The 20,208-nt window shown below is 48.7% G+C and overlaps 1 protein-coding gene across 1 annotated transcript; it reads left to right on the forward strand.

Moving 5' to 3' along the window:
- Positions 1-1,587: 1,587 nt before the first annotated feature.
- On the forward strand, positions 1,588-17,970 carry RNF187 (ring finger protein 187; the record flags this gene model as incomplete). Its single annotated transcript, XM_082834990.1, has 5 exons — positions 1,588-1,687; positions 14,562-15,202; positions 16,557-16,649; positions 16,836-17,057; positions 17,645-17,970. The coding sequence occupies 5 exons, from the start codon at positions 1,588-1,590 to the stop codon at positions 17,645-17,647; spliced, it is 1,059 nt and encodes a 352-aa protein (XP_082691116.1). The 3' UTR covers positions 17,648-17,970.
- Between the last annotated feature and the right edge of the window lie 2,238 nt (positions 17,971-20,208).

Consider the following 20,208-nt stretch of genomic DNA (forward strand, 5'->3'; position numbering starts at 1 on the left):
ATTTTATTTCAGCAAATTAGAAAAGAGTAGGGCTGCAGTCTAATCCCAGAGCCAGGTGTGAATGAAGCACAGGCGACCACATCTGCAGAAGTGAGATAGGACGGCGAAACGAGATCTGAGAAGCAGCAATGGACGCACAGCTTGCGGACTATGTCATTTCCATCTCAGCGCCCACGCAGACACACAGACACACAGAGGAAGGGCACGCTCGCCCATCGGCTTCTGAGCTGCGACAGTCACACCCGGATAGACCGTGGGGACGCAGAAGGCGTCAGAGGCAAGGCTGGGGTCAGTGGGCACAGAAGGCACCCAAGCCCCTCCCCACCGCCAGCTCGAAGCTGCACCGGTGCATGGGCGGTTCTAATTGTTTGTTCTTCTAGGGAAATGTCACCCCTCCCCATGCATACACAGTGTTTATCTCTTACCTCCTATCTAACTACATTAATTAAAAGATCTTAAGGGGTGTTGAAAGTGAATCTAGCAACTTCCAGCAGTATTAAGAAAATACAGAAAACACAGACGAGATTTTATGACAATAATTTTTTTATTGCTATATTTTATATTTCTGGTATTTTCATGAGACCTAGTCTGGACCTGGGAAGGGAGAGCTAGGGGGTGGGGGAGAAGGACTGTGGAGCGGGGCATTGGGGGCTGTGGGGAGAGGTGTCCGGAGGAGGCCAGGAGCTGGGCAGGAGGAGGGATGGGAATGGTGGGTTTTACAGAAAGGAAAGCTGGGCAATGAGGGGTGTAGGGAGGGTCCTGGGAGATGGACGGGGTGGGGGCGAAGGGAAGGTGACGGAAGGTGACTGGGGGATGGGTGGGCAGATGGCCTCACCCGTGACACACACAGGGGACATCCCAGGGCTTGTCTGAGTGGTTTTGTCCAGCCCCTCCCCCCCGACCCCTCCAGCCCCCGCCCCAAAGCAGGAGCATTTCTGTGTTACGAGCGTGTCAGGAAATCACGATAATATCCAAAGACATGGGTGAAAACATTAAGTTAAGCCACAAATGTGCATAAAATACAGGAAATTGCAAACTCACACGCCAAATTGAAGGACGCTGCAGAAGTGGTGGAATAATAGAAAGCCTTGGAAAGCTCGAGGAGGCGCCTTAGCCAATAGGTTTGTCGTGAGGGGCGGGCAAGATTGAGTTTGAACCAATCCAGATGAGCCCTTTCGGGTAAATACCGGAGGCCGCCGCTCTTTCTGATCCTGCGCGGGCAGTCCCCAGAGTGTAGGCGGGAGCGGTTTCTTCAGGGAAGGTTCCCCTCCACCTCCACAACCCTCCCTCCCATCTGTGTCTTTGCACGGTGTGTGCCGCTTGCCATCCCTTTGCGTCCTGGCACTGCGGCACTCCTACGCCCTTGAGCTCCTCTATCTAGCACCCTTGAAATCCTATGTCCGCGCGTCCCTGTATCCTGCACCCTTGCACTGCTGCAGCCCCTGAGCCCCAGCGCCCTCCCGCGCGCTACTCATTCTGTGTCTGGGAAGCCCCGTCGCGCACGATCCCAGCGCCAGGACGGCCTGGGTGGGTGGGGGCTGTGCGGTCACCCTCCTGTGCACCATCCCCGCCCGTCGCGTCCGGGTCATGCCCAAGCACCCTCATCGAGCGCGCCGCATCCGGGTCCTTGGGCGTGAAATGGAGACGCTAACAAAGCGACTGGCTGTTCTGAGGCCACCCGCGCGCGGTATCAAGTGACTTGTGGGGGTTTTCCGAGTGCCCTTGGCTTTTCTTTCGCTGTCTTGGCGGGGAGGGGGACTGTCAGAATTTTGGGAGGGACGGAGCTTTTCCCACACTTTAGGAGGGGAAGAGCTGGGGGGTGGGGAGCGGAGCGGGGATGATGTGTTCGAGTTTGGAACTCTTTAATCACAGGCCTGGTTATGGTAACGAGCTCACCACCAGGTCTCCCTTAGAGACTCCTTCGAGTCAGGACCCGAGACCCCAGGCTCATCTTCTTTTGGTGTTGTCTGCAGCCTTAGATTCTGTGTACAGCATCCTTCCCAGAGTCCTATGCTGGAACACCAAATAAGTCCTCATACCTAAGCGCAAACTCTCTTTTCTAGAGAAGCAATAACCTCCTGTAATATTTTCCAATGTGGAATGGGCTCGAAAAATGATTTTCCAGGCAGGCTGGGAGTACAGTGTCCAGTGGCTGTGTTGGGTGGTGCCTTTGGTTGGCTATTTTAAACTCCTATTCCAGGTACCCACACCTGCTTGGGTTTATCAAAGGGCATATGCTACCATCTGCCTGTCCCCCTGCTTCTCATTCCACTTCCCTTCCCCATGTAGAGTAACAACTTTCCATGAATTCTTCCTTATTAGTTATACAGGTATTGTTTTTGTGTAATTGTTTCACAATATGTGATTTTGATATGCATAGATTTACCTAGTCTTTCTTAAGGCCTCCCTTCAGATTTTCTGGGAAAGCTCTAAATCTTTTCCATGACTGCATAACTCCTGGCTGCCCAGCATACATTCTATTGAACTCAACCTTTTCCCTGTAAATTGATATTCACTTTATTTACATGGCTTTGTTTCTCCACAACCAAGAATTGGCTTTGCCTTAGAAGTAAGCAGTTTTAATGCTTTTTGCAACTTCCTCAGATTCTAGAAAGGGGCTGGGTGCTGTTGCTCCTGGAAAAATGACAGATAAACTTACTCTTAGCCTCCCTTGCAACCCGGCGTCTGAGCATGGGGATATTACGGAACCTGGTCACATTCCCCTTCTGTGTAAGCCCTGGCTCTGCACACAGCCACTGATGTCCACCCATAACTAGGAACTTGTCTCCCACGGCTGCCTCTTGCTCTTGGCTTTGTCTCACTTTTAAAATACAGCCAATTAAAAAGCTTATTACTGTTGTTATTCAGGTATGGTGAGGCCAACAGATCAAGACATGACTGCCATTGAAAAGATAGCTGTTGTACTCACAGTTCCCAAGAGGAGGGGCACAACACACCTCACAGGGCCAGGCCACACTGAGAAACAGCAGGGTCTGCTAGGAAGCAGGGGGAGCGAGGGGAACTCTTGAGAAAGACCCTTGTTTTTTCTACAGGAAAGGCAAGATAAGGTAGGGCAAGCAGACTCAGGATTGCCTGTTTGAGTAATTTCAGCTGGCTCGGGGCATAGGGCCTGTCCCTAGTTGTGTGGTACCTGCCCTGGGGTGATGAGGGCAGGTGGACAGTGGCCTGCCCATGAATGTGAGAGGAGATGCTTAGGGTGTGGGCTCTGGATTGGTGAGTTCACATATGAAAGGCATGGTGCTCCTTGGTGAATTGTTTCTGATCTCTAGGAAACATTCCCTTCAGTGCCCTATCGTTCATTCCCTTCAGAGCCCTGGGAAAGAAACTCCTATTTCCTTAGGTTGGGATGATGGAATAACTTTATATGAGTTGTATATAGTGACTCAAGCCCCTAGAAATATTCTTAATATTGCTTTAAGCTTAGAAATATCATTGGGATATTTGGAATTTTTAGGACATTGAATTATTTAAAAGTTTTGACTAAAATATCTAAAAAAGTTAGCACTATATTTGCAATTAAAACATTAAATTGAGTCATTAGTTTTGACATGATTTTTGAGTTGAAAAAGTTAAAACATTGTCCAAAGTTTGTTTTTAACACTGGAGCATTAAAAGAAACAACATTTGCTATCTGTAAGTTTAATCATTAATTTTACAAAAGTTATTCCCTTCTCCTGGAGGGTGGAGGTTGCAGCTAGCATGTTCTCCAGGAGCATCCTGGCAGTGATGTGGGCTCTGGTCCTGGCTCCTGGGCATGGATAGTGGTCTCTCCTCACCTGGGTTATCTCCTGGAGTTGTGAGGTCATCTCCAAGCCCGTCAACTCCACAGCCTAGCAGGTGACTTCGTAGGCCTTCCAGTGTTCTCTTACTCATCTCCTCTCTTTCTTCCCTTGGCCTCCTGGCTAATATGTGGCTCCGTGTGGTCAGGCTTGCCCAGAATTTACTGCCTTTCTCTGGCTGGTGCTGGTCCCAGCCCTGAACAGGAGGTTTGATCACTCAGACCCTTTCCCTGGTCATGGCGACAATCTCAGTGACCAGCATGACACCAACTCTAAGCGTTGGTTGAGGCATTTGGAAGAGAGGAACTCTTGTTTACAAAAGGATTCTGACTCCAATTCCAACGTGGGGTGGGATTGGTTCTCCATACCACCAAGCAATTCTGCAACACCAGCTGGGTGTCTTACAATTCAACTCAATTCTGACACCATCTACCTGGAGATAGCATCAGATCCCACAGATTAAGGGTTCAGTCCGACAAGACTGCCCCCCACCACACACTCTTCAGATGCCAGTGACAAGTCCAGTTGTCTTCTGTGCTTCTGTCCCATCGAATCAGAGGTTCCCATGACCCCCTCCTTGGGTTTGATTAATTTGCTAGAGCAGCTCACAGAACGCAGAGAAGCATTTCACTTCCTAGATTACTGGTTTATTATTAGAGGACGTAACTCAGGAACAGCCAGGTGGAAGAGATGCACAGGGCGAGGCCCCGGGGAAAGGGCTCCAGCTTCCATGCCCTCTCTGCTTGTGCCACTCTCCCCAAATTTCTACCAACCCAGAAGCTCCCTGGAACCAGTCCTTCTGGGTGTTTTGGAGCCTCCATTACATAGGCATAATTGATTAAATTATTGGACATTGGCAGCTGATTCAATCTCCAGCCCCTCTTCACTCCCTGGAGGTCAGGGGGTGGTACTGCAAGTTCCAATCCCTTGATTACATGATTGGTTCCCCTGGCAACCAGCTCCCATCCTTAGGGCCTTTCCAAAAGTCACCTCATTAACAGAACAAATGACACCTTTATTGCTTTTATTATAGGAAATTCCAGTGGTTTCAGGAGCTCTGTACCAGGAGAAGGAGGAAGACCAAATATATATTTCTTATTATAGATCACAATAGCACAGTTTGCTAGGCTCAGATTGATTGTAGTAGAAGCTGAAGGCTGCCAATAGGAGACACCTGCCTGGGGACTCCACCAGAAGGAAGAGCTTGGAGAGAAGACGTAGCATATATCCTGAAGACATTCGGCCATTAGAAGCTCTGCTGGACGAGAGCTGGATGGCACAACACCCTTTCAGGAGTTCTGTGGTGTGAATAGCACTCCCCTCCAAAATTCATGTTGAAATCCCAGGGTGATGGTGTTAGGAGGTGGGGCCTTTGGGAGGTAATTAGGTCGTGAGGGTGGTGCCCTCAGGAATGGGATTAGTGCCCTTATAAAAGAGCGCTCCCTTGCCCCTTCTGTTATCTGAGGACACAGTGAGAAGTCATCAATCAATGAATCAGAAAGTGGGCTCTCTCCAGAACCCAAATTTTCCAGCACCTTGATACTGAACTCCCAGCCTCCAGAATTATGAGAAATAAGTGTCTGTTGCTTTTAATCCACCCAGTCTATAGTATGATAGCAACCCTAGTGGACCGAGATGAGGAGCCAAGGAAGGTACCTCCTGCATTTTCAATTCTATGGTTCAAATTAGTTTCTGTCACTTTTGGTCCTGACGCATCAAGATGAAATAGATTTCACTTCCTAGAAAATTTACTTGTGCCATTTTATTAAAGTACTACCCTGGTATTTACTTGAGCTGATGCAAACTGGCCCATTTTTTTTTCATCCTAGATTTGAGAACCTTGTGAGATAAGGGAGTAGTCATTCATTTGACTTATTTTAGTTAAGCAAGGACAGGCTTGAACAATGCAATTGAGATTTTAAAAAATCCAGGAAGAAATTCCAAATTTTATTTATTTATTTTATTTTGGTAAAAAACACATGAAATTACCCTCTCAAAAGATTTTAAGTGTATAGTACAATATTCAATTATTATTTATATTTTGCTATTTGTACAATAAGTTACTAATCATACTTCACAGCTCAAGGCTCATTACCATCATTGGTCTGTGTAATGATCATCTCTTGTTTATTTACATATATTCCCAAATATCTTCCCTGTTATGCCCATTTTCCTTGCTTACCTGCTTTCCAGTGCACTTTTTACAAAAGTCTAATGAAGTACTGGAAATATTTTGAAGGTGTGGTATTGTTATGTATAATAAGAAATATATATTTGGTCTTTCTCCCTATTCATAGCACAGAGCTCCTAAAACCCTTGGAATTTCCTAAGTGATGAGAATCATAAAGGTATCTTGATATTCAAAATGAACCTCTGTCGATGACACCAGACTGTGTTAATGAGGTGACTTTTGGAATGTCCTTGAGGATGGGGGCAGGTTGCCAGGGGAACCAACCTAGTGAGATGGGGTTGGAAGTTTCAGTCCCACCCTGACCTCCTAGGAGGGGAGAGGGGCTAGAGGTTGAATCCATTATCAATGGCCAATGATTTAATCAATCATGACTATGTAATGAAGCCTCCATAAAAACTCAAAAGAATGGGGTTTGGAGAGCTTCCAGGTCAGTGAACACCTGGAGATTTGGAGAGAGTGGTTTGCTCAGAGAAGGCATGAAAGCTCTGTACCCTTTCCCCATATCTTGCCCTATTCATCTCTTCTACCTGGCTGTTCCCAAGTTATATGCTTTCATGATAAACCGGTGATGTAGTAGGTAAAATGTTTCTCTGTATTCTGTGAGCCACTCTAGCAAATTAATGGAACCCAAGGAGGAGGGTATGAAAACCTCTGATCTATAGTCGGTGGCTCGGAAGCATAGATGACAACCTGGACTTGGGGAGGAACTAAAGGTTCTTGACTTTGTTTTATGGCTAAACTATTATTTTGTCTTGCTTAACTGTTTTCCTTTGTTTCTGCATTTTCTCATTTCTCTGATTAAATTTGTTCTTTGAGAGTCGGGGGAGGCCTAGGAAGCTAAAGCTTTTTTACAAACAAGAGGCAGGGGACACAGGGGTCAGCTGGTGTCTCTCTCTGGGAAGGCCCCGCAGAGTCCTGCTGGGTTTCCTAAATAGAGTTTGGAGACCAGAAGAGGGAGCTCTCATGTGCTGCAATGACAGCAGAGCCCAATAGGAAGAAGAAAGAATGCTCCTCTTTTCTGGCAAGGACTCAGCCAATGAAGACAAGAACTCTTTGTTTACTGTGGCCCTCCCAACTTTCTTTTCCTCTCTATAAAAGTGTTCTCCTTCCCTTGCCATGTGGGGATTTGCATGAGGCTCACCATGGTTGCAGACCCCAAGTTGCAATTCTCTGCTGATCCCAAATAAACTTATCTTTGCTGGAGAAATACTGACAGTCTATTTGTTTCAGGTTAACAGACTTCAACACTTCTTTTCATCTTTTTGCTGGACTCAATTCGATCCCTAACAAATGGTTAGTTCCTCTCCCCAGCCTCCACCCCCATAAATGAGTTTAAAGAAACCTTTCCTTTAAGTATGGCTTATTTGGGTCCCACGCATTTTGATGTAGTAATTTCAGTATAAATGATTTCTAGGTATTTCTGATATTTCTCATTTTCTACCATGTTTATATCTTAGGATCTAAAAAAAGTATAATTTGAGGTAAAAATGATCATAAATGACAAAGATGGACATTACATTCTGATACAGTGAACACTAGATCAAGTCAACATAATCATCTTAAGCATAAATGCACTTCATATCACTTCAAAATACCAGCTAATTGCAATCCATGTGGAAATGGGTAAATCACCATTGTCACAGATTTTTAACACCTATCACACACAGACACTGAGAAATCAAATACAAACTAAGCAGTGATATATTTTTTTAAATTAATTAATTTACTTTTTGGCTGTGTTGGGTATTCATTGCTGCACGCGGGCTTTCTCTAGTTGCAGCAGGTAGGGGCTGATCTTTGTTGTGATGCATGGGCTTCTCATTGCGGTGGCTTCTCTTGTTGCAGAGCATGGGCTCTAGGCACGCGGGCTCAGTAGTTGTGGCTCGCGGGCTCTAGAGTGCAGGCTCAGTAGTTGTGGCGTATGGGTCTAGTTGCTCTGCAGTATGTGGGATCTTCCTGGACCAGGGCTCAAACCCGTGTCCCCTGCATTGGCAGGTGGATTTTTAACCACTGCGCCCTCAGGGAAGCCCACTAAGCAGTGATATTGAAGAGCTCAATAACACAATTAATAACCTCAAGATTTTGGAACTATAACCAGCAAGCAGAGGACCCACTTTCCTTTTGAGCACACAGGGACCATTTGCAAAAATAACCCATCCATTCAGTCATAGAGGAGAGCTCATTAAATTCCAAACTCTTGTGTTCTACATCTGTAGTGTAGTAAAGTATAAATTATTAACCAAATTGTAGTTACAAATTCTGTATATTTGGAAACTAAGTAATATATAGCTAGATAATATCTGGGTTAAAAAAGAGATCATATGGGGAATTAAAAATATTTAGATCCTAATAAAAAGAAATACCACCTAAAAGAATATATGTGATAGAGCTTAGCTGTACTTAAGAGTGGATACAGCTTTAAATGTATCAGGAATAAATACATGTTTAAAAACAAGTTTTTAAGCATATTATTATGAAAATCTAGCAAAGTCTGGAAAACTATTCTCACAGATAATACCATAATTGCAATTTATATTTGCCACTCACCTTTTTCCTTTCAATACGTTTAATTTGTTGGAAACCAACAAATACCCCATCCTGATTTTTTTCCCTCTTCAGTTCTAAAATGAGACAATAATTTTCTTTGAAGCAGAAAAATACAAATGAAAATATGAAAGAGTCCTTATTTAAGGCAGTCTGGTAGTTTTGTGGAGGTACCACCCTGACGTGTGTGGCTTTCAGCCTCTTTATGTCAGACATGGGATGGACTGAACCATCCTGAACACCAATCTCAGCTTTAATACTCTGTGATTTTTGTTTTTCATTAGAACATGGAAAATTTGGAGGAATATCATTCCAAATCTGACACCAATTCTGATGTTTGTGTTTTTCTCACAGGCAGTTAACTCAATTCTGTCACTACCTAACTGGAGATAGCATCAAGTCTCACAGGTTAAGGGCTCAGTTCTACAAGCCTGTCCCCAATTCAGACTCCAATTGAAAGTTCAGGTTGTCACCTGTGCTTCTGACTGACCCCACTATAGATCAGAAGTTTCCTTGTCTTCCTCCTTGGGTTTGATTACTTTGCTAGAGCAGTTCACAGAACTCTGAGAAACATGTTACTTACTAATCACCAGTTTATCATAAAAGGATATAACTTGGGAACAGCCAGGTAGAAGAGATGCACAGGGCAAGGTATGGGGAAAGGGCACAGAGCTTCCATGCCCTCTCTGGGCATGCCACCCTCTCCAAATCTCCAGGTGTTCATCGACCTGGAAGCTCTCCAAACCCCATCCTTCTGGGTTTTTATGGAGGGTGGGACTAAAACTTCCAACCCTCTCTTACTAGATTGGTTCACCTGGCAACATGCTCCCATCCTCAAGAACTTTCCAAAAGATACCTCATTAACACAAACCGTGATGTCACTGACAGAGGTTCGTTTTGAATGTCAGGACAACTTTATGATTCTCATCACTTAGGAAATTCCCAGGGTTTTAGGAGCTCTGTGCTAGGAATAGGGAGGAAGGCCAAATATATATTTCTTATTATACATCACAATATCATAAACATAACGACTTCAAATTTGCCTCCTAGTAAGTTGTATTTCTTAGTCCTATTTCTGTCTTTTCTGAGAAATAAAAATTGCTTTCTATTCCTTTTCCACATGCCAGACATGAAATTTCCAGAGTTTTATCTTCTTAATCTCAACACCCTCAGCTCTTCAATCATTTCTCCTACACCTGTAGTTGAAGATCTCTTTACCATCCCCTTTTGTTTGGTTTGTGAAAACAGAATTTAAAATAGGGTAACTCGAAATGCAATAAAACACACATCAAATCATTAGGTTGATGTGCGATTACAACTTCCTTTAATGAAAAGTTAAGGAGAGAAAAACTTTTCTCTCTTCTCATCTTAGTTTCATTGGCTGAGACCCCATAATTAGACTGACAAAACAAACAAACAAACAAACAACCCATCGGATCAACAAGAGAAAAATAGTTTATTAATGCATATGGTGCACATCACATGGAAGAAATCTCAGGTTAGAACTTGGGCTTATACAGCATCTTAACAAATAAACCTGTAGAGAAGTGACAAGAGAAAGGAAAAGGGTTTTAGGCTTCCAGGGGTGTCAAGCTATGGGAAGGTAAATATTTGGCGGGAAACCAATGGAAGACAAGTGTTATTAGTGCAGGTCCATCTCGGCCCTGACTTTCCATCATCTTCACAGCCAGAAGACTTCCCCAGAGAGGGCACTTATGGCGGTTTTCATTTTTCAGAAGTTTCTGCTTTTAGTCAGTTAAGGAAACTCTGGGAAGGCATCTTTCTGCAACTGTTCATCCTCATTTGTGTCAGCTCAAAATGACACATTTTGGGGTGGTATATTCTGCTACCCTTAGAATCCTTTATTTCTCTTCTAGTGGTCTATTTTTTTGTTACCTTAAAAAAAAAAACTACTTTGTCACACTTATAGAAAATATTCAGATTTTTTCATTGTTACTAATTTAATTTCAAAACTTTATACTAACCTATTTAAAATCCAATATTGAGAAATATGGAATATGGTTCAGAATCAGCAAAACTGGGAATTCTGCCCTTTCATGGTGAGGCATTCTCTTATTTAGTTCTTTTTTTTTTTAATAAAGCTTTGGGTTTTTTAAATTAATTAATTAATTAATTAATTAATTTTCGGCTGCGTTGGGTCTTCGTTGCTGCATGCAGGCTTTCTCTAGTTGCGGCAAGCAGGGGCTACTCTTTGTTGCAGAGCACGGGCTCTAGGCGCGTGGGCTTCAGTAGTTGTGGCACAGGGGCTCTGTTATTGTGGCTCGTGGGCTCTAGAGCACAGGCCCAGTAGTTGTGGCGCTCAGCCTTAGCTGCTCCATGGCATGTGGGATCTTCCCAGACCAGGGATTGAACCCATGTCCCCTGCATTGGCAGGCGGATTCTTAACCACTGCGCCAACAGGGAAGTCCCTTATTTAGTTCTTTGATGTCTTTGATGTCAGCATCAAGATGCTCAGAGCCTGCCAAGTGTCCTACTGTATCGGTGGTATTTATGAAATATTATTCTGAGCAATAATTCAAACCATCACCCACTCTTATTCTGCCTCTGACCTGAAAGTGGGAGTCTTCAGTTCTCTGGATGGTTCAAGAAGCAGATGAGGGAGAGAATGCACATCTCTTCTTTGCCCTCTCTTCTCCCATTCCTTGTCTCTCGTCTGGAGGGTACAAAGGAAGATGGAGGGAAAATGCCAGTTTGAGTCTTTCTTGGAAAATGGGAATTCTGCACAACACAATTTTGATTCTGCTGGTCTTAACGAAGGATAGTGTGATACTGTGATGAGACCCTCTGGTCTATAGACATTTGTGATACTATAGTATCACAGGTGATGCTTGGATTTGTGATTGGCAACTGAAGTTGCAGGGGGGCAGTCTTGTATCACTGAGCCCTTAACCTGTGGGTTTGATGCTATCTCCAGGAGTGTCAAAATTAAGTTAAATTGTAAACACAGAGAATTGCCTGGTGTGGGGAAAAATCCACACATTGGAGTTGGGAGCAGGTCATGGATGGGTTCTAACAATGTTTGTCATTCCTCATTTCCAAAAATCTTTCATGCATACATCTTCAAATTGATGGCTGCTATAATTTGCTGAGTCATTCCCCTATTATTGGACTTTAAGCTTCCCCCCCTCCCAAATAGTGATATGACAAACACTTCTCCAGACCAAACCAAATGGCGATTTATTTCCACTTTGGGTTATTTTTATAGAACATATTTTGAGAAAAGGAATTCCAAAGGTTATGAAAAATCTGAAGATCCTTAACACATACTGCTACATTGTCTCCCAGAAGCAATATCTGCAACATCAGGGTTTTTTTGGTTGAAACCCAGCAGGAGGGACTTCCCAGGTACAAAATCCCCTCCACATCCCCCATTCCTTGTTTGTAGAAAAAGGCATTAGTGTCCTAGGCCTTCCCTGAGTTTGGAGGAGCAGACGCAGGCTCTAATTAGGGAAGTGATGGAAGGCAGAAACAAAGGAAAAGCATTAAGCAAGAGAGCTTTAAAAATAGTTCAGCAATAAAACAGAGTCCTATTTCCTCCTCAAGGGACATAATAATAATCTGATGCAAATTCTTGAGTTGTTCTGCAGAAACTAAGACCCCCACCCAGGTGGAGGATGGTGACTACATGCTGATGATCAGGTAGACCCAAGACTGGTTGGAACCAGTGCTGGAACCAGATGTTTAGGATTTCTGAAATATCACCTTGTTATCTCATCACCAGCCAGTCAGAAGAAAGTCCACCAGCTGCTTACCCCAAATGCTGCCTTTAAAAACCTTTCCCTAAAATCCACTGGGGAGTTTGGGCTTTTTGAGCATGAGCTGCCCATTCTCCTTGCTTGGCACCCTGCATACTTTCCTTCACCACAACTCAGTGTCAGCAGACTGATTGGCTTTGCTGCGACATGGATGAATGGACCCAGGTTTGGTTTAGTAACAGGGTCTCCCAACTTAATAGTGAAAAAAAAATGTCTCACTTTATGTTTCTATTTCTTGGTAACTGGTTAGAGTGTATATTTTTTCTCATGTCTATTCAGCATTTGCATTTTCTCTGTGAGCTGACAAATTCCATGGGGCAGGGGGTATTTTTCCGTTGTACTTTTCTGTTCCAAATTGTATGAACTCTTTGTATATTTGTGGCTGACATCTTCCTAGTTTGGTTATTTGCCTTTAATGGTTGTGCCTGATTATTTTTCACACTCACTGCATTATCATGGCCTTTGCTCATTGATTTTCTTTTTCTTCTTTTTCCCCATTTTTCTCTCCACTGTGTTCCTAGTCTACCCAACAAATCAGCTAGGCTCAGCCTGAAGTGCTTTCCTCCTTCTAACCATTGCTCCACAGAACTAACCTCAGTTTTCCAGTCACACTTCCAACCGCTCATTTAGTGCATTTTCAAGTCTACGCCAGTGTAAACAAAGAGAATAAAGAGTGTCACTCATCACCCTGTTATAGAAAGAGGTAAGTTGCAACCCACTACAGTTGCCCACTGACAGTGTGCCCTGAGGGGAATTCAAGATGGGGGAAAAATGATGAAACATTCTGCACTTTGGATTTACCAGGCCCCCAGACAGTTAAAATGCATATCTAAGGAATAATTTCAATGACCCCATATTCTTGCATCTTCCCATAGATAGAAAAGCACTAAAATCAGTAACTTGAGATATCTGTTCCTTGTGATTAGCAGTAATCTTTTATCAAAATGTATGCTTGACTACAAGTATTTCCCAGCCAAAACAATTCTAATATATACTGGCTCCTCCACTACCTCTTTGGACCAGTCCCTTCAGAGGTAAGGAGAGGCTGTGTGGATAAAGACAACCAGCTTGCCTTACTAGTAAACAAAGGATGTTGTGGCACCACAGCCACCCCAACTGTGCACCCTGAGGGGATTCAGAAAGGAGAAAAACAGGATACTGGCCCTAGATAATTAAGGTCCCTATCAAAGGAATGATTCCAATAAGCCCAGAGTATTGTATCTTCCCATACATTAAAAAAAAAAAGCACTAAATTCATTAATTTAAGATGTCTGGTTTTTTTTGTTTGTTTGGTTTTTTTGCGATACGCGGGCCTCTCACTGCTGTGGCCTCTCCGGTTGCGGAGCACAGGCTCCGGACGCGCAGGCTCAGCGGCCATGGCTCACGGGCCTAGCCGCTCCGTGGCTTGTGGGATCTTCGCGGCGGGGCACGAACCCGTGTCCCCTGCATCGGCAGGAGGACTCTCAACCACTGCGCCACCAGGGAAGCCCCAGATTCACTTTTAAAAAATTAAAAATTGCATTTTTTTTAAACCACGTGCTTGGTTAAAACAACAAAAAACCAAAAACAAACCACCAGACCGCTCCTTCCCTAAACCTTTTTTGTTTGTCTTTAAAGAAATGCTAACGAATTTCCTGGTATGGACTGGTAGCCCAGGGTCTTATCACAAGTCTTCACTCTAAATCAATGAGTTTCCTCGCCGCTGGATTCCCCGTGCCTGAGGCTCAGGGGCGAACTGGGGACCTAAAGCCTGGGCTTCAGGTAGGACGTTGGCCACCCACGTGGGGTGGCCCTCACAAGACGTGTTCCTCTGAGAGTCCACGCCGGACCTACGCACGCGGGGAAGGCACACGCGGTTCGGTTCATACAGAACGATTTCACGTGGCAGGGTGCCCAGAAAGCGTCCCACGCAGGCCGTATTCCAGCCCAGTCCCCACCCCGCGTGGGCGTTGCGCCCGGAGGAGGTGCTTGCAGCTCAGGTCCTAGCAGCTTACAAAAAAGACGTTTAAAATGGACTTTTCAAATAAAACTGTTTCCCTTTCGCACACGAGTCACTTATGGGAGAAGTGACAATCCCTGTAAGATTTCAGCGTGCAAGGACGTGGGTCGGCCCGCGGGCGGGAGACTGAAGCGCGTCACTGTTAGCTGGGCGGGGCGGGGGGGGGCGGAGAGAGTGTACATCGCTGCCAGGACCCAGGCGGAGTGTAGCGGCCTGTCAGGACCCGGGAGACTGGAGTACACCACTGCCAGGACCCTGCGTGGAGCACACGCCTGCCAGGACCCTGCGCCGGGCGCCCAGCTATCCCAGTCGCCATTCTTGTCCTTCGTCCCTGCTCGCCATCCCCGTCCGCACATCCCCGTCCCCGGCTCTCCGGCCGCGCTTTTCCTGCGTCCCGGTCCCCGGCTTTCCCCCGTGTCTCCGGCCTCGCCAGCCCAGCCACCTGTGCTCCCCGGTCCGCGTCCCTGTCTGCGCCCTCCTCGAGGGCCCCGCCGCCGCTGCCCTGGCGCTTCCCGCGGGCCCAGCCGAGGCCGCCTGCGCCCTGTGCCAGCGCGCGCCTCGCGAGCCGGTGCGCGCCGACTGCGGCCATCGCTTCTGCCGGGCGTGCGTGGTGCGATTCTGGGCGGAGGAGGACGGGCCCTTCCCGTGTCCCGAGTGCGCCGACGACTGCTGGCAGCGCGCTGTGGAGCCCGGCCGCCCGCCGCTCAGCCGCCGCCTGCTGGCGCTCGAGGAGGCTGCCGCGGCGCCCGCGCGCGACGGCCCGGCCTCTGAGGCGGCGCTGCAGCTGCTGTGCCGAGCCGACGGGGGCCCGCTGTGCGCCGCTTGCCGCATGGCCGCGGGGCCCGAGCCGCCCGAGTGGGAGCCCCGCTGGAGGAAGGCGCTGCGCGGCAAGGTGCGCGCGGGCGGCGTCCCATGCGCTGCCCTTCCCCGGAGGGTGCCCTGTCCCCCTTCCCATCCCCAGACTGCGCCCTGTCCCCCCTCCGTATTATCCGGATGGCGCCCTGGTCCCCAATCTCCATCTTTTGGACGGTGCTCTGACCACCCCCCCCCATACCCCAGTTGTTGCCCTGTCCCTTTTGCTTCCTCTGTACGGTGCGCAGAACCCTTTCTCCCATCCCTGGACGGTGCTTTGTTCCCCCATTCCCTACCCCCAGAAGTTGCTTCCTCTCCACTCCTCTACCTTCGGAAGGTATCCAGTCCCCCTTTCCCCATCCCTGGACAGTGCCCTTTCTCCCCATCGTCCCCCGCTTTCCCCTAGGTTGCCCCTGCCGCCTTCTCAGTGTTGTACTGGCCTGCCCCACCCCGCAGGGGCAGACAGTCCTGCTGTGGGCCCCGCCCCCATGCCTTGCCCCTTTTGTGTTACTGCCCTGCCCCTGGCGTGACGTCACGCTATGGTAGCCCTGTCCCCACGAGCAAAGTCCCCTCATAGGGGACGGGGCCTGAGGCTATCGGCCCCTCTGGAGTCCTGTGCGCCCCCCTCCCATTCCGTCTTCTTCCGAGTCCCCTAACTTACTTTGTTCTGGAACCTTTTCCACTGTGCTTTCTTCCGTTACATGTGGCACTTGATTCTGGGTCGGAACCTGCCATCGGAGAGTCTGGTCACAGCTGGGGTCTGGGGATCCCAGGGACCCGCTGTGTGTGTGGTGGGCTCAACTTTATTTCTTAGAGAATAAAGACAGCCAGGCCCTGGAATGGAAACAGTGTGGTCCCTGCCCACCAGAAGGGAGAGGGTAGCACGTTTGAGGGTACATGTGTCAGGGGTTGGGTCCTGGGGTCTCCTGGGTAAACAGTGGAGTGTAGCATCCAGGGGCTTGCTTGGGGCTAGAGCATGTGGCCAGGGGACTGGTGTTGGTCTTTCCTCCTGGTGAAGGACCCCACCTATCCAGTCAGTGCATGGAGCTGGGCAGGCCCTGGGTGTGGCCAGCCTCACCCCAAAGAGACCACCCTCCATCCCTACGCTGGGGACAGTAACACTAGGGACCCCAATGGATGGTCTTGTGTACAGTTACCCTGTTGGATTCTTAGCACAAATACTTCTCTCAGACTGGAGAGAGCATAGTGGGTCACTAAGACCACCCTCTCTGGTGCCTGCAGGGTTTTGAGGTGTCTGGTGGGCCAAGACCATGAACTGAGGCCTCTGGACCGTCAAGGGATTCTGGTGGTGCAGTGTCCCTCTGGACTGGGCTTAGGTGGGCCCCAGACCTTCAGAAGTGGCCACACACCCCATAACCAGCATCTCTTTCCAGGAGAACAAGGGATCTGTGGAGATCATGAGGAAAGATCTGAACGATGCTCGGGACCTGCATGGCCAGGCTGAGTCCGCCGCTGCTGTGTGGAAGGCAAGTGGGGTGGGGTTGGAGTCCATGTGAACAAGGAAACGTGGCTGTGTACCCTGACCCTATTTGGCAGGGCGGTCAGGGGACTCTCCTCCCTTGAGGTGGTCGGTGGTGGGGCGGTGGGGGGGGGGCGTCTCGGGGTAGCCCGAGGACACGGGTATCCCTCCCTGCCACCCACCCATCCTGTAGGGACATGTGATGGACCGGAGGAAGAAGGCCCTGACTGACTACAAGAAGCTTCGGGCCTTCTTTGCTGAGGAGGAGGGGCGCTTCCTGCAGGAAGCAGAGAAAGAGGAAGGGTCCCTGGACGACGAGGATGAGGACCCAGCGGAGAGGTTCAGGTCCCTGCTGCAGGCTGTGTCGGAGCTGGAGAGGAGGCACCGCAACCTGGGCCTCAGTATGCTGCTCCAGGTGGGCACCCTGTCCTGGTGGCCAGGGGAGTGCAGAGGGGGCATAGATTCAAGAATTAGCAAGGTGGTAGCTTACCAAGAGAGAAGCCTTTAGACCGCTGCCTGGCTTCCATTTGGGGCTGAATTTCAGGAATGAGTAATCCAGGAGACTCTCCAGCTTCCATGTGGGAAGAAACATTTGCAGAGAGGGGGGACTTGCATCCCAATATTGAAGCACTGGGCCCCTGCCCTGTCCTGGGGCTCTACACGTAGCAGATGGCTCTGAGGTCAGGAGAGGCAGGGATCCTGGCGAGGATGGTGGTTGCCATGCCCTCATCCTGAATGTCCTTTACACTGTGCCCTGAGGCTTTGCCTAAATCTGGAGATTCTGGGCTCTTTGCAACCCTAAGTCTGAGCCAGCAGCCAGCAGCCTCTGTCTTACCTCCTCTGAGCTGAGAGGTGTCATTCCACTTCTGGCAATACTGGTTAATCAGCTCCAAGTGGGTGGTGACTGTGGGTGAGGAGACGTGTGGGTCTGGTGGGGCTGGGTTCTCCAGTCACCTGGCTTCCAGGATAGAAGCTCCCTCACTCCTCTCTCTTCCCATGCAGTGATGTGCTGCTTGCCCAGGCACCGGGCAGAGGAAGCTCGTTCCATCCCTGGCCTGAAGCAGCTCCTCCATCCGCCTCCTTCTGGACCCCCCTGTCATCCTTCAAGACACCCCAACCCTGAGTGTCTTCTCCTAGGTGTAGATGTGGGCTGCGAACTCTAAGTGCCCACCTTGAGTTGCTGAAGACAGTGCTCCTCAGAAGAGTGTTTGTGTTCCCTTTTCCTCTAGGTGTTCATGTTTCTAGGCTATAAACATTTCACTGTAGAGATCTGTATTGGGGGTAAGTTAACCTAAGTGTATCCCAACTCCATAAAGCTCTTTTCGCTGCCCCAAGTCTTGTCAGATTTGCCGGGGTCTCCATGAGCTGTGGTCGTCATCTCCAGGAGGCCTGGGCTGTCCAGACCTGACACCTGCCCCATTTAAATGCAGCCTGTAACGGGGCTGCTCCACCAGACATGCACACCCAGGCCCACAGACCCCCACCCATGCATTGGGCATAGCAGTTAAGGTTAAATTTGGGGTGAGTGTCAAGGGAAAGGAGTGTTCAGGGTGCCTGGGTGGGGAGGGCGGGCAGATCAGACCTGTCACCTCTGCTTGCGGTCCTCCAACAGCGTATGTTGCACAAACCTACACCTACAGCTTGAGGTCTGTCCACAGAAACATGAGAACCTTGAGGTCCTCATGGAGTCTGTGTGTCAGGGGCAGTGCAGACCCTTGCTGGCCATATCCTCCAGGCTCTGTCCCTGCTCTGCCTCCGAGGGTGTCTACTCAGCCGGCTCTCATTTCTCTTCTCCATCTTCCATCCCTTGGATGCCAGTGGTTTTCCCCGGAGCCTGCCTTAGCATCACCCTCTATCTGCCCTGTCCACCTGCCTGTCCCTCACTGACCCAGGACTTTTCCTGGGGCAGGAGGAGCAGTCCCAGGCTCAGGCCATCCCCAGGCCTCGCCTTGGTGTTTCATTTCCCCGTACCTCTGGCTTCTCTTCATATTTCCTCTGCTGGACGAATTTAGCAAAACCTCTTAGTAGTAGTGTCATTGTGTAGATTCCTCCAAAAGACAAAACTGCAGCAGCGCAAAGTGACAAGGTCAAGGGGTCCAAGAATGGACACAGACAGGTGTTAAGGATGGTGGTTGGGGCTGTGAGTCATTCCCAAAAGTGCAGCTTTATGATCGATGGCCCGTTTATGGAGGAAGCCTCTCAAGATGGGTGTCACTGGCCTTTGGTGCTGCTGGCCTCTTGTGTTTCTGTGAGCTTGGGGGCGGCCTGCCTGGCTGGTAGCTGGTGCTTACAGAGCCCACTAAAGAGGGCTCGCTTCAACCAGTTTGCTTGGCATCCCTCCCCATCTATCTTCTCTCCATGCCCTGGCTGGTCTCTGAGGAGGCGCTGTGTCTGCACTGCCCCATGTCAGGGGTCTGTGGGTTGGACTTCTCCCTGATGAGCCCTCCACCTCCTGCTTCTGCCGAGTGAAATTGGGGAGCTGCCCCAGTTTCGCACAGCTGGAGATCCAGCTACCCGCTTTCCTCCTCTGGCAGAGAGCTGCTGGGAGGCCTGTCCGTTCTGCTCTCAGTTGGCTGCCTGGAGACTGATGTGTAGACAGGGCTGAGGTGCAGGCCAGAAAGGTGGTACCCCCCTGGGTGCCCAGTGCTGGGGAGAGATGGGAGGTTCTGATACCAGCATGGAGTTGCTTGCTTTCTGACGGTATGTGGGTAGAATTCTCAGCGCATGAGCTGTCTCTCCCTTTCTCTCACATACTCTACATAAGAATGACGAGCAGAGGGGTGGGAAAAGCTGCCTGGTTGTGTATGGGAGAGTTAAGGGGTCATCCTCTTGGCAAACCGTAGGACCTTGGCCAAGTAACGCTCATAGATAATCCTGACTCCTCAGATCAGGGGTAACACTAGGTGTGCCTCTGGTCCCCTCCCTGGCTCTAGTTTGAGATGCAGTGGGGACACAGGAAGGAGCTGCCGGCCTGTGTCCAGCAGGCCAGGAATGTCTCCAGCATGGATGGCCTTTGATTCCAGTAAGATTTGGCTTCTCACTTAGCAGCTCCTCTGAATGTCCAGTGGTGAAAGTTCTGTGTTGCCTGCTGGGCTGTACAACCGATCCCTGCCATTTCCTCACCGAAGTCAGCTCCCACTCTCTGCTCCCTGCTGACTGGTCACAGTGGCCTTTCTATTGTAGGCCCTTGTGCTCTGTGGAATAATGTTCCTCTTCCAGACACCAATGTATCCCATGGCCCCAGGCACACAGATCCTTCTATCAGGGAGGGCTCAGAGGTCACTTCCAGTAGTTGACTAGACAGTACATTGTGTGCTACCATATGACATGGCATTTCCAGCCCTGGGTTGGCGTGCCAAAGGGATGCCAGCATGGTTCCATGGTGTAATGTGCACAGGAGGGCTACTGAATCTTGTCTGCAGCATCAAGAAGCTCGAGGTGACCCAGGTCCCTGTTACTGAGGTAGCAGAAAGGTGGATATGGGGGATACCAGCATGGGGAGCAGTGCAGTAGAACTGTTTCTGCCAACATGACATGGGCACAGGGGTGCCCCAACCTGATTTTCA

This window comes from Leucopleurus acutus (genome assembly GCF_964270905.1).
Source record: "Leucopleurus acutus genome assembly, chromosome: 3".
Classification (NCBI taxonomy): domain Eukaryota; kingdom Metazoa; phylum Chordata; class Mammalia; order Artiodactyla; family Delphinidae; genus Leucopleurus; species Leucopleurus acutus.